Source organism: Pungitius pungitius, chromosome 2 (genome assembly GCF_949316345.1).
Source record: "Pungitius pungitius chromosome 2, fPunPun2.1, whole genome shotgun sequence".
NCBI lineage: Eukaryota > Metazoa > Chordata > Actinopteri > Perciformes > Gasterosteidae > Pungitius > Pungitius pungitius.
The window spans coordinates 6,975,478-6,988,074 of record NC_084901.1 but is presented as its reverse complement, the minus strand read 5'-3'; the positions used below and the strand labels follow the sequence as shown (position 1 = coordinate 6,988,074).

The window sequence follows — 12,597 nt, the reverse complement described above, 5'->3', positions numbered from 1 at the left end:
CATCATGTGAAAATTACCACACATAGTCTTGTTTCAAGTCCTATAGCTTCTCCCAGCTCTCCATCAGCAGTATTTACCGCATCCCTCCTGCACCTTTTCTCTCACCGTGTCAGCCCACAACATACAAACATTATCAATCTTTTTAAAGGCGTGAGGATAGCATGGCTGCAGGCCATGGAATGGCATGCTGTCTGCTCCTTTATCGCCTGCCTGTTACTGCTGATGCCACTTCATAAATAAAGCCATTACACTGCTGAGAGGCGAGGGACGGGACTGTGTGTTCCCATGGACAGATTCTCTCACACGCACACACACACACGCACACACACACACACACACACACACACACACTCTGGGCAGGTACTCAGTCTCCTGTCGCTGGGGAGCTTTAACCCTGACCAGCTTAGTTCAGAGGCGAGGGGCTTTATGGGGCATTGGGGAGCAGCTTGCATGGAGTAAATAGAATATCCAGTAGTGTCTGTCCCAATCTCAGATTAAGCCACCAAAATCTCATTTGTTTCTCACTCCTGACAGAGGTGTGCGAAGACACACATGAATACGTACAAACGCTTCCGCAACACACTTTCAACACACAAAATAAAAAAAGATCCACAGGGTAGAATCCCTGAGTGGGCCCCAGCGCGGAGTTGAAGCCCTTCCCAAGCAAAACACTAATCCATCTGACCGAAGGCGACATACGGGGCGGGCCCTCGACGTTAGATAGCTTTGTCCCCCCCCCCCCCCCCCCCCCCCCCCCCGTGTGTGTTTTTGTCAAAATGCGCTTCGGCAAAAGAATCTATCCCCTGCAGGTCGGGTCAGCGGAGGTTGCTCTGGATGAGTGACGGCTAAATGGGAAAGCCAAGTCGGGGGAACGATTGATAGGCAAAAGCTTGGGATTGTTGGTGGAGGGCCGGGCCTTCAGAGACCTGGGGTCGACTGAAAATATCTGACTTTGTTGGAGATGGAGAGAATGGAACTGCGGCCAGAGATAAGAGTGCACGGTTACACTTGAGCTACACCCTCGCCGTGCTGCCCTGTCATGGAGACAGCCAGCTGGAGGGCCTGAGGTGGAGAAGCATCATTTAAAGCACCAGCAACGGGGGAGTTCATGAGCCCGATCTGGCTTTAGAAACAAAGAAGAAGAAGAAGAAGAAGGGCATGGAGTGGAAAAAATGTGGCAGAGGGGGATAAAGGTAGCCAAACAGACAAATAACGGTGGTATTATTGAAGGGGAGAGAGGAGATGAAAGGAGGAGGAGAGGTGGTGCGTGTGCGCCCCGGAGCATCCCTGCGAGAAAGAAAATGGTAAAGCTGATTTGGAAAAAAGAAAAAGGCAATTTAGTTTGACACAGTGTAAGATCTAAATATTTATCTTTCTCTCTCTCTTTGTTGGCCCAGACGGCTCTGGAAATACTTTTACAAGTCACTGATAATATTTACAGTTTTTACATGTGGTCTCGTAGCACGTTCAGAAGCGCTTTAGCTTTCTCTGTGACGTGTTTTTTTTTTTTTTTTTCTTCCGCACGGCATGATTGAATTCCAGCCCCGACGTAAGTGTTTTTTGATCTAGTTGGCTTGATCCTTGCTCAACAAAATACCACCACGCACACAAACACGCACACACATTACATTACATTATACGGCATCAGCAGGGCTCAAAGTGGATCATTATTTACTAAACAGGTTGCCTAACAAGAAAAGACTGATTCCCCTGCAGGCTTGTATAAAAACCCTGGAAGCATGGCGGTGGAGCAATATCCATCATAATTGATGTGTTGCAAAGCAGATTACACACATTAGCGCACACTGTTCTAGCTATGACAGCTCCAACTGAACATGACAAATTCCATAATGTGAAAAAAAGAGGTATTTTACCCTCTGTGGGTATTAAAAGGCAACGGCAACTAACAAAGAGGCATTTGCATTTGCTGAGGAAAATGTGAGAGTCATGCGTGCATGGGTTAGTGTGTGTGTGTGTGTGTGTATGTGTGCATCCCTGTCTAACTACGCCTCCTCCGTGCTCTCATCTTCCTTAATTACATTCTATTTGTTCCACTCGGGGCGGAGGGTCCTGTAAACTGTTTGGAGCTCGGCAAAGCTTCCTTTGCTCGGTGACACGACTTCATTCAAGGCGGCTAATCCCAACGTAGCATTAGCCGCACGGATGGTGCATTTTGGGGGCCAATGACAGGCGCCGCGTTGTTTACCCAACACAGCACAACAGTTAAGTCCACCGAAAGTGCGGCAGCTCATTCAGCGCGGGGAGGCATTACGAGTGTGTCTGCCTTATCAGGGGGCTGGATGCTGGAGGAATACATACGCTTTGGGAAGAGGGGCGGCTCGACTCGCTCACTCACTCCCTCCTTCCTCTCTTCTTATATTCCCTCACTCAGTCACTCAGTCCCTCTCCTCTCACATCTCAACAGCATTACGGCACTATTGAATTAACAGCAAGATTGTAAATAACGTGTCATTGATTTTCACTTCTTTTTTTTTTTTAAGATGTTGAGTTTTCTTTATTTTGTGGTCCACTCCATACAATATTATATTAACATTTTGTTGTATTAGAGCCAGTAACTCTAAATAAAATAACACATCCTGTCATTGATAAATAACACCCAATGAATACAAAAACTATTACAGCAGTTTCCTTCTTCACAAACACCAGTTTTCTACTAATCTGAGCCTTCAAAGGGTAAAATTCCCATAATCTCAAATTAAATCTGATAGACAAATGTTTATCAATCTGCAGTTCTTTATATGTTCATAAAAAATCATAATTTAAACATCCCTATGTCCCTCTGATTCTGTTTCTCTAGGAATGATTTAATTTTCAGTATCTTCCTTTAAGCCGTTGATTAAACCCAACATGTTGAGAGATGTAATTTAAATTATTCTCCCCAGCACTAATTGTGAAATCCATTTTAATTGTAAAAGAAGGCCCGAGCTGTGCCGTGTGTTTATGTGTGACCGAGCTGTTCGGAGCCGTGTCGTTAGCCACACACCCACTCCTGACGACCCACTAATTAACACCCCATGTTAATCACTCTCAACCCAGCCAATAACCAGTGACATGCCGTCGCGCAGATCACTACATCATACCAGCAGCACAGCGGCACATCCAAGCCGGGCGACATTTTCCCTCCCCCCCCCCCCCCCCCCTCAGTGTTGTAGAGACGTCTCACTGAGTATTTTGACTCACTTATGACAGTATGGCAACGACACTTTCAACTGTTTTCCCTCAACAGAAAGTTATTTAGCAGGACTTGGTTGCAGAGAGTGATACTGGGGTGGAAGGAATACTTGAACGACGCATGTTCGCCATCGCCACCCGAGCGCTCCGTGTGTCTCTAAATTGTACCCGGGTTGTCGTATATCGTTCCTAATGGCACATTTATTTTTGTCACCGCAGCGAGGGCAGGATGTATTTGATCTAATCAGTTAGCCTCATCCTGATTTACATGCACTGATTTTAAGCACGTGTTGGGGAAATATCCTCCTGGTGAGTCTGCCGTTCTGGCTGAAATAATGATTTTGATATAAGTTGAGCTGATTTGCTTAAGCTACCCGGTAATTAACTGAACTTAATCATTTCATTTCAATTCCTTTCCTTCACCTGAGTTATTTTGCTTTTGTAATGGACGTGTCTGCTTGAAGCTCGCTGTTGTCTGGTCCTGAAAACCGAGCAGGTGCCTGAACTCTGTTACAACACTGACCTCTAGTGTCAGTTTGCCCGGGCTCTGGCGGCGGCGGCGGCGGTGTGAGTTTTAAATGTGACATTTTAGCAGGCTCATTGGTGGTCCTATCTAAAGTAATAAATCCGCTTTGGACAAACTGCCGAGTGCTGGAGCTTTAGCCTCCAAACGCCTGGAGCAGGGATTGCCCAGGATAGGGCAGCGGTAGATTAGGAGTCAGTGTAATGAGAAGCATAGCATCTCTTTAGCTCACCCTTTGTCTTTGCCTACATCCGCCGAGCCTTGGAGGAGACGTGCTTCTCTGGCCAGTGGCGGCCACACGGGCATTGGCTTTATTTTTCATCGTCCTCTTCTCCTTTCCTCCCTGCCGGCGTCCTCCATTTATGTTTTTTTTACCCCTCCCTCCACTTTTTTTCTTGCCGCCATCAGTGAATAGTGACACTTGCTGATGCCAAAGCGACCTCAGGTCCTCGACAGGGGATTGTCAGATCTTCTAGAATATGGAAGAAGACAGGCGCTTGCCCGCCTCCAGTGTGTGGCACGTGGTTAATAGGCATAATAGGGTCAGGCCTGCATTTAATAAACAATTACCCATCTATAATAGATGAGTCCGGCTCCTATGGCCCAGTGCTGGCCCGGGTCGGGAGGAGAGAGAGAGAATAGGAGGGAGAGAAGAATAATGAATAATGCAGACAAGATGCCCATCAGAGCGCCATAAGGCCGGGGCCCATGCAGCGCCAATTATCTCCCCCTGCTAATGATGATCATCTTGATGCAATCCCCCAACGCCCTCACCGCCCTGCTCCCCCATGCCTAAATCTGACATTTACCCCGCTGCCCCTGCACCTCACCGTGCATTCTGCTCCATAACTCACCAAAACCAAGAAAGGAGTTTTAGAGTCCATATATTATTGCATTTCGTCGGGGGTAGCAAAGGGATTTCCTTGTGTTTGGGGGGGGGGGGGGGTTACACTGACCATCGCTCCACTTTTGAAAGACAAATCAATCAGGGTCCTCTCTTCAGTAGCTTCCCTTCAGTCCAAGGTCACCCAGATTACATAAGGTTAAAGTGTGTGTGTGTGTGTGTGTGTGTGTTGAAGTGTGTGTGCATGCAGAAAGACCTGAGAGGGAGGAGGGGGTTTGGGGAGGTCGGAGGGGGGGTGGGGGGGACTGACTCCAGTTGGATTAGCATACAACTCCGACAGAGCGAGGGAATGAAAGCCAACACAGAGGTGCGACGGCCAAGCAAAATGGTCCCAGGTCTCCGCTGTATTTGAATAGACGGCCTAAGAAACGTGAAAACAGAGAGGCGGTAAGGAGGGGCTCCTTGGCCCCCAGGATCAGAGGCGGGGGGATCCTGTGGCACTCAAGCGGACTGCTAGTTAAGTAGATAGGGGCCCAGTAGACGTCTTCACTATGAGCTCCGGGAAATATACACAGCCATTTTTTGCTCCCTCTGGGCTCAAGTCTGTGGTAATAATGGGATCACAGCCATGACCCTCCCAGGACACCGTACCACTATTGGATATTCTATTAGTTTCCTCTATAGTGAAAAGAAGTCAGTGCTCAGCTACTTTTCTCACTCGGAATCACATTTGTTTTACTTTTATGTAGTTTAAACAGTGAATCCCATTTGTTCCACTTCTATTTAGCTTTAACAGTGACTGATCACACTGTTGAAAGTTTCCAGGAAGGGACCCTATTACCAATTTAAGTGCAGTGCTACTTATGACTACTGTAAAAGCTTCTGGTAGATATCGCTATGTACTGTGGATATCTTCTAATAATATCTAATGTACTTAACGCATGCAGGGATATTGTATTAACATATGCACCAAAAAAGCTAGCGCCATAATTGTTCCTTTTTACCATTTAATCCCAGCACTGCAAGATACAGCAAAGATCACATTAACATTTACATTTCTCAATACCCCATCTCCTTGATAAAGTCCAGCTTTCAGCCTCAGCATCCTCATCTGCCTTCACATAATATCAGGCTGTATTAAGGCAGCATACAGAGCTCTACTGTCTGTGCTGCGTAGGTTTATATTTTCCCTAATGATGTGCTTTCATTTTTCCTCCACTATCCCCCTGTCCTTCCCTTCACCTCCAGCCTGCAGCCCGCGGTGATTTGAAACACATACAACTGTACTGCCTTTTTACTGCAGAGTAACACAAAGCGCGGGTTGAGACACCTTCGGTCGCCCCGGCCCCATCTGTTGCACATCTGGAAGTGGTGCGCCGCACCAATAATTGGGAGTCAATTTGTTTGAAGTTATGTATTTGGCATCTGGCTCGTTTCATAAAAACTCTGGAAATCACATTAATTTTATAGCATCTACAGCAGGCCCGGCCCGGCCAGGTTTTTTTTTTTTCATCTCTCTAGTGTTCCATCGTAAATGCACGTGGGGCCTTGCTAGGCCAGTGACATGGGAGCACTGGTAAGGGTGTGGTCCTTAATAAAAGCAGCATGGGGGCGAAGGCCCTACAGAATCATGGGATGAAGGACTGTAGTTCAGAGAGGAAACAATATTGATCGCTTGAGTTCCTGTTCTTCAAAGGTAATGCTGCAGTTTGGGCCCAGTTTTATAATTTCAACTTTGACTTTAACTTCACATCAGTTGGCCTTTTCTTTCCAGAAGGGAAAACTCAACCAGGGCCTAGTTTGCTGCATTTCCAGGAGACGGGCTGACTGGTGTTGTTTGTCACTCAGCTCTGAGTCGTGGCTGGAAATAGATATGACACTCGATGTTTGGTGCCTCACCGCCGGCTGTCATATTGTTTCTCAAATTTCACCTAATTTGTGCACAAGTCTTGTCAGTCCAAACCCTGATGAGGGCTTTTAGGTGTTTGTTTTTTTTCCCTCCTCTTCCTCGTTTGTGTAGCATCGCGGTACAATGAGATACACACCTGTGCATCCATACCTATTTGTGTGTGTGTGTGTGTGTGTGTGTGATAGGAGGGGAGGTGTGTGTGGCACATTTGTGTTTGCACCCAAACACATTTGATTAGGCCTATTTGTGTGTATGAGTGCGTGCGACCCTGTGTGTGTGTGTGTGTGTGTGTGTGTGTGTGTGTGTGTGTGTGTGTGTGTGTGTGTGTGTGTGTGTGTGTGTGTGTGTGTTTGCTGTGCTCCAAAGTGAGTCACCTCAGCAGGAGGTGATTAAGAGTTGCCAATGGCAGGCTCGACAGGTGAGTGCATTGTAGCACACTGGCAGCTGTGGCATCTGCTCAGGTGACAGCTTCTCCTGCTCAGTGGTGGTGGCAGAGTTGGTGGGTGGCAGGAGGACCGACGACGTTGTTTTGGTGACAGAACGACTGCTCTGTGCGGTTCACGACAACACTTGCCTTCTTTAGATTTGTCAGTTTTTACTGGGAAGTATAGGGACTACCGTGGACTTTAGCATATACTACCAAGCATTATTCCATATGTGAAAGAGTGCTGTTTGCTAACTATTGTGATAATATTTTTATTTCACTTGATTGGCTTTAAAAAAAGAAAAAAGAAATCCACCACCATCACCTGCTGTTGTACCACACGTCCTGTTTTGGGGTTTCTTTTTATGAACCAACTGCACAATGTGATGAAAACACACAGCCCACTGCTGCCACCTGCTGTTTAAGATTTAACACAGCAGCAAACCTCTGACACGGAAGGTGAGGTCATTATTTAGGGGAGAACCAGCATGTGCAAGACAAAAGGAATGGAAAGATTATTTTACAAGGCGTGCATTTTTTGGGGGGGCACGTGTTGTAACTAGCCACAAACCAATCTGCCTCCCTCGAGGGAGGGTCTTTGGAAAGCAGAGGATGTGGTAGAAGGAACAGAGGTTTTTGCAAACTTTCTCAGATTTGTTTTACATGTTCAGATTGACGTTCTCGTCCTAAAGCATGTGCAACTAAAGCCTGTAACTTAACGGCGTTACCTGCGCTGCTTCCACAGCATACTTCTCCATATTGGTTCCTTTGTACCGTGAGCTGATTAACTGTGATAATCCAAATAAAAAGTCAGTTGTTCTGATGTCACCGTTGCCTCATCCGACCACATTTCCTTTTGAAGTGTGTGCATAACTGGCCTGGAACTCTGGCCATAATAGCCTTTGATATGGAGGGAAATAAATGAGTTAGGAAGTTTAATCTGACTCTCTTTTTCGGAGCAGAATGCTTCGTCCGATCTGTTAAGCCTCAAACGAGTGTTGTGTGAATGTGTATAGGTTTTTATTGTCAATACTTTCATTGAAGTAAAGGCTATTCATTTGTATTTTCTTACTTTGACTTTATTCCATTCCTGCACTAAACTAATTTGGATTTTGTGTATTTTTTTCCGCAAATACGAGCAAGGAGAAGAGAAAGTCTAAATGTAAATGAAGCCTTTGAAATTTGAGTCATGCTGACGCTTTCTTAGATGCTCTTCATAAAAATCTATATTTACCTTCCATAACTGCTTTGGCCAATTACCCGTAAACATCACTCACCACTTTGTAGTCGGACTGACTGTGCTCCACAATGATTGATTGGTTCAGTCTTGTTTGCGGCTGAAGCAAACCGGCCGCAGAACGTTTCGATTTCATTATGGAGAAAGACACGCTAATAACACTCTAAAACATTAATTCAGGGAGGCTTTGATGATAAATCCATTTGGGAAGTATTGGCGTGTGTTCTTCTTTTTCTTTTTTTTTTCCTTTTCAGACTGGTCTGTTTGTTGTTTTATTAATGCATGATTACAAGATTAGAAAACTACATGTTGAGTTTCTTTTTTTTTTTACAAAAAATGACTGAAGTATTTTGATTAGTGTTTTACAAACAAACTTTATTAATATTACACGTTGTGATCATATTCCTACACCATAAAGGCTTACCTCAGAGGAAAGTTTCGCAGCTCTCAGCTAACAGCTCTTACAGCAGCTCTTTATTCCTCTACATTATTCATCCTCGAGGGCTCATCAGTTCACAGTGGGCTCATCAGAATTATTACTCCTCCTCTACTTGTCTTTATTATCTCATTTCCTTCCTCTCTCCTCCTTTCTGCCACTCATTGCCAATCAGCCACCTTGTGAGCCGGCCCTTCACCTTCCGGTGTGAAACTTTTTGCGCTTTGTTCGCTCTTTTGGCCTGTTGCTGTCCGGCAATATGATCTTTGCCCACTATCATCCCGCCCCTAACGTGTTGCGCTCCCTGTACACTTAGCAAGAGCGCAGAGTGAGAGATGTATCCATATGTGTGTATACTTGTATTATGGTTCCAGTTTTTTGGGTATTTACATATTTTAGTTGTACATCTGCAGACGTCTGGTCAGTGAGATTGAAACAATACGCCAAAATAGCATTTACCAAAAAGGGGTTTATTATATTGTTTCCCACCCCTATACGAAGAATAAAAAAGTAACATGTTGGATAATAATATATATATATATTTTTCACAAAAACATGGATTAAAACGTATATAAATACAAAAGCAATTATATGAAAAAACACTTAAAGGACACAGACAAGACATGTTAGGCATTGCAGTGAGTATGTCCGTCCCGTGTTGATCCCATGTTGAAACTGTACTGTTTACAGTCCTTCGTTAAAAGTAGTAGTATTTTCATTTCATTCATGGACCATTCTGGCTGCATTCCAGTGATTATTTTGCACACATTACAGTGTACAGCTACAACAGTGTTAACCAAAAACAACAATGGACACTCATTTATATCACGTACTAAAAAAGGCTTATAAATGTCTCCCTTTTTCTTGTGTGTCTGTTTCAGCTCTGTCCGGGAGGCAGAGAAACAAATTTCATTGTCTGTTGTGAGGTAAAAAAAAAAAAAAAAAAAAAATGTTAAAAAAAAGAGCAGGTGGAGGAGCAGGAGGTCCTTGAGCTGTTTCTAGTCCCGCTGAGCTTTAAAGCGTTGGCACCAATCCACCTGATCAACAAGAGCGACGTTTTTCTTTATTTACAGTTGGCACTTTGAGAGGCGCTGCCAGGTGTGTTAGCTGTCGCAACCCTGTGAGCGGTTCAGTCGGCCATCAGTCAGTCTTGTAGAGACTCCCGCTCACAGGGCATCACAACAGCGATGTCGCCAGGGAAGATAACAAGAGTTTGTCGCCACGGAGCCCCGCCCCCACCCCTTATAGGTCGTTGTCGCTCTCGTCCGAGCTGAAGCTGCTCCTGCGGCTGCTGTCCTTGGACGCGGCCTCGGGCGAGCCGGCCGAGAGCAGCGGGTCGGCGCCAAACGGCGACAGCGGGTCGTCCATCAGGATCTCGTCCAGCCGGTGCTCCTCCTTGAGGGTCGCGCTGAAGAAGTCTGTGAAGTGGGACAGCGGGTCGGAGAAGGTGGTGCAGCCGTCGGCGCCGGGGATGTGGTCGTGCGCCCCGCCGCCGCCGGCGGGGAGGGACGGCGGCACGCCGGCGATCCTCTGGAGGTAGTCCCCGTTGGGGTCCTCCTGGTAGAGGGGCGGCTGCTGGGTCTGCTGGGCCTGGGGAGACGACTGGAGCTGCTGCGGTTGTTTGAGGAGCTGGGAGCTCGGTTCTGCGGCCCCCAGGGCGGAGGTCATGTTCGGGAGGCCGTGTGCTCGTGCCTGGATCTCAAGCTCCTGGGAAAGACATCAAATCATGAGTCATATGACCCCCACACTCATTCATTCATACTCATGTGTGAATAGATTGCAACGTGCTGGATTACGAGCAGATACGCCGTGCCCACGCCTCATCGCGTCCGCAAACTGAGGTCGCAGTGAGCCGCCGCGCTTCTGGCGTTTGGGTGTTTGGCCGCAGCGGTCTCCCACACCCGCTTTAATCACGCTTTAATCATCCACACCGCTCAGTGTCACCACAAATGGCTGTTTGACATTTGTTATCTGTACTCTTTGCGTTAAGTGATGGCCGGTGGTTCATGTATAGTTTTGTCATCTCTGAAGATGATAACAGATTTTGTGTTCCTCCCCCCGTCAGTGACCTAAATTCAGGTGAACCCCATCCTTCCCCCCTCCCTTGCGAATCTCTTTAATTGATTCTCGTAATCTGTTTTCTAACCTGCGGCTTTCCTACCGAGTGCATTGTTTTTATTCATGAGGAAACACACACTGAGCTACGTGAGACATGCAAAACGTCAGGAGTGAACACAGGGGGGGGGGGGGGGGGGGTTTAGTCTTTTGGAGATAGAAATTAGTTTAGCTTGTAAGGTTGTAAAACTTTGTAATTGGAAATGAGGGCGAAGGACGATTGAGCCAGATGTGGTCGACAGAGTGAGCCAAACGGATCTCGGGGGAAAACGAATCAGGCCTTTCAGATGCCTGCGTCCTGCACTGGGATTTAATGCTGAGACATCCGTGAGTTGATTGGCAACACATGCATATATATATATATATAACGGAAGGAACACTGTTTTTGTGTTGCATATGTTTACATCTGAAACTGTGTAGTTGGTCATGATATGCAATTCAAGTATCCCAAGCCAAGTTAAAATAGTTCATTAGCAAGCCAATAAACATGCAAGTCAAATTCCATGTATGTCTGACATATTATGGCAATAAATGATTCCTGATTCCTGATTATAGGTCTAAACTTTAAACTCTCTCGTCCAGCAAATACTTTCTAACGTTGGTGAATCTAATATTCAATGTCACAATGTCGATTTTTTTGGACTCAATCTGTGTTGTGATCAGACTGTTCAGGATTCGGACGGTTGTATTTTTTTTTTTTTTACCTGGATCCTCAGCAGAAGTCTCCTGTTTGCTTGCTCCAGCTTTTTCTGACGGCTCTCCAGCTCCCGAGCATGCTGCTGCTCCTTCTGCAGCCACCTTATGTACTCCACCGAGGCCTTCAGGATAGTGCCTTTGTTCCAGCGCATGTCCCTGCAGAAAGGGAGAAATGTAAAACATGACCTTTTACACAGAACCCCCTGATGTCGGCAGAATATCCTCTGTAATAATAATGTAAAAAAAAAACGGGGAAAAGTTTTAACTCTGAGGTTTTTTCCCCTTTTATGAAATGAATACGAAATGGAGATTTACACGGTGCAATTATTCATCCTTGGACATTACATGGGGACACTGAATGGGAATTTTAATAGAATAGTTAAGTAGCAATGCGGAAAGTCCATTCTCGTACCTCCTTGTTCAGTAAAATTAATCCTCGAGTAAAAATAGGTGAGGGGAAAATGAGCTAAGTAGGGAGACGGAGGAGAAAATGGAGCATCGGACATGAGGTGCAAGAGTGCAAGTCATTCTTCTGCAGATATTATTGCTTTTGCTAAGAAGTTAAGGGAACCTGCATTAAAATTGTCCTTTTCCACACGGGCGAAGACGTTGGTCTGATCAGCGCTAATAATCTCTTTTATCACGTGTTAATGGCACAGTGACAACGCCAACCTTCCATTTAAATTCGAAGCAAAGTTCAATTGCAAGAGATGGCCGGTGGATTTCAATTCACCTCCACACTCCATCTCTGTGTTCCAATTGTGCTTCAAACTTTGATTCAAATGGTGTGGCCTGCTTCTTTGCATTTGACCCTTTCCTCATCATTCATGCTTTGAGCTGAACTGCCGGGACCCAGCGAGATGATGTACAGCTCTCGGAGCGCGGACTACAATGGAAGTTCAAGTGCACCCTTGAAATATGACTGCTTGAGTACTCATTTGAATTCAATGAACAACGTTTAGTGTCTTTGTGCTTGGAATTTAATACGCTCTCCCGGCAGACAAAGTCCTGCAGTTGTTTCAGTGACGTAAAAGTAAAGAGAAGCAGCGGCATTGTTTCCTCAAATACATTCGGAACTTACGGGTCATTCGACTTAGGTATGAGCGTCCCCAGTTCCTTAATCCTGTAGTTGATGTTGTATCTTCGCCTTCTTTCAACTAAGCAAGCAGAGCGAAAAAAGAAAAAAAAATGAATAAATGATAATGGACGCCTTCAGCCACA

The 12,597-nt window shown here is 45.7% G+C and overlaps 2 protein-coding genes across 5 annotated transcripts in view; one reads left to right on the top strand and one right to left on the bottom strand.

Annotated features, from left to right (window-relative positions):
• The window catches only part of LOC119211081 (aldo-keto reductase family 1 member B1-like), an 86,749-nt gene that overhangs the window by 35,312 nt on the left and 38,840 nt on the right, over positions 1 to 12,597 (top strand). The gene's annotated exons all lie outside the window — the stretch shown is intronic.
• The window catches only part of tfec (transcription factor EC), a 28,524-nt gene continuing 24,941 nt past the window's right edge, over positions 9,015 to 12,597 (bottom strand). For all 4 annotated transcript variants that reach the window (XM_062560290.1, XM_037461724.2, XM_037461725.2 and 1 more), the window contains exons 6-8: positions 12,458 to 12,533; positions 11,385 to 11,532; positions 9,015 to 10,272 (exon numbers count right to left, since the gene is read on the bottom strand). In XM_062560290.1, coding sequence (XP_062416274.1) covers positions 9,808 to 10,272; positions 11,385 to 11,532; positions 12,458 to 12,533 — 689 coding nt within the window. In that variant the 3' untranslated portion in view covers positions 9,015 to 9,807. The remainder of the gene's footprint in view (positions 10,273 to 11,384; positions 11,533 to 12,457; positions 12,534 to 12,597) is intronic.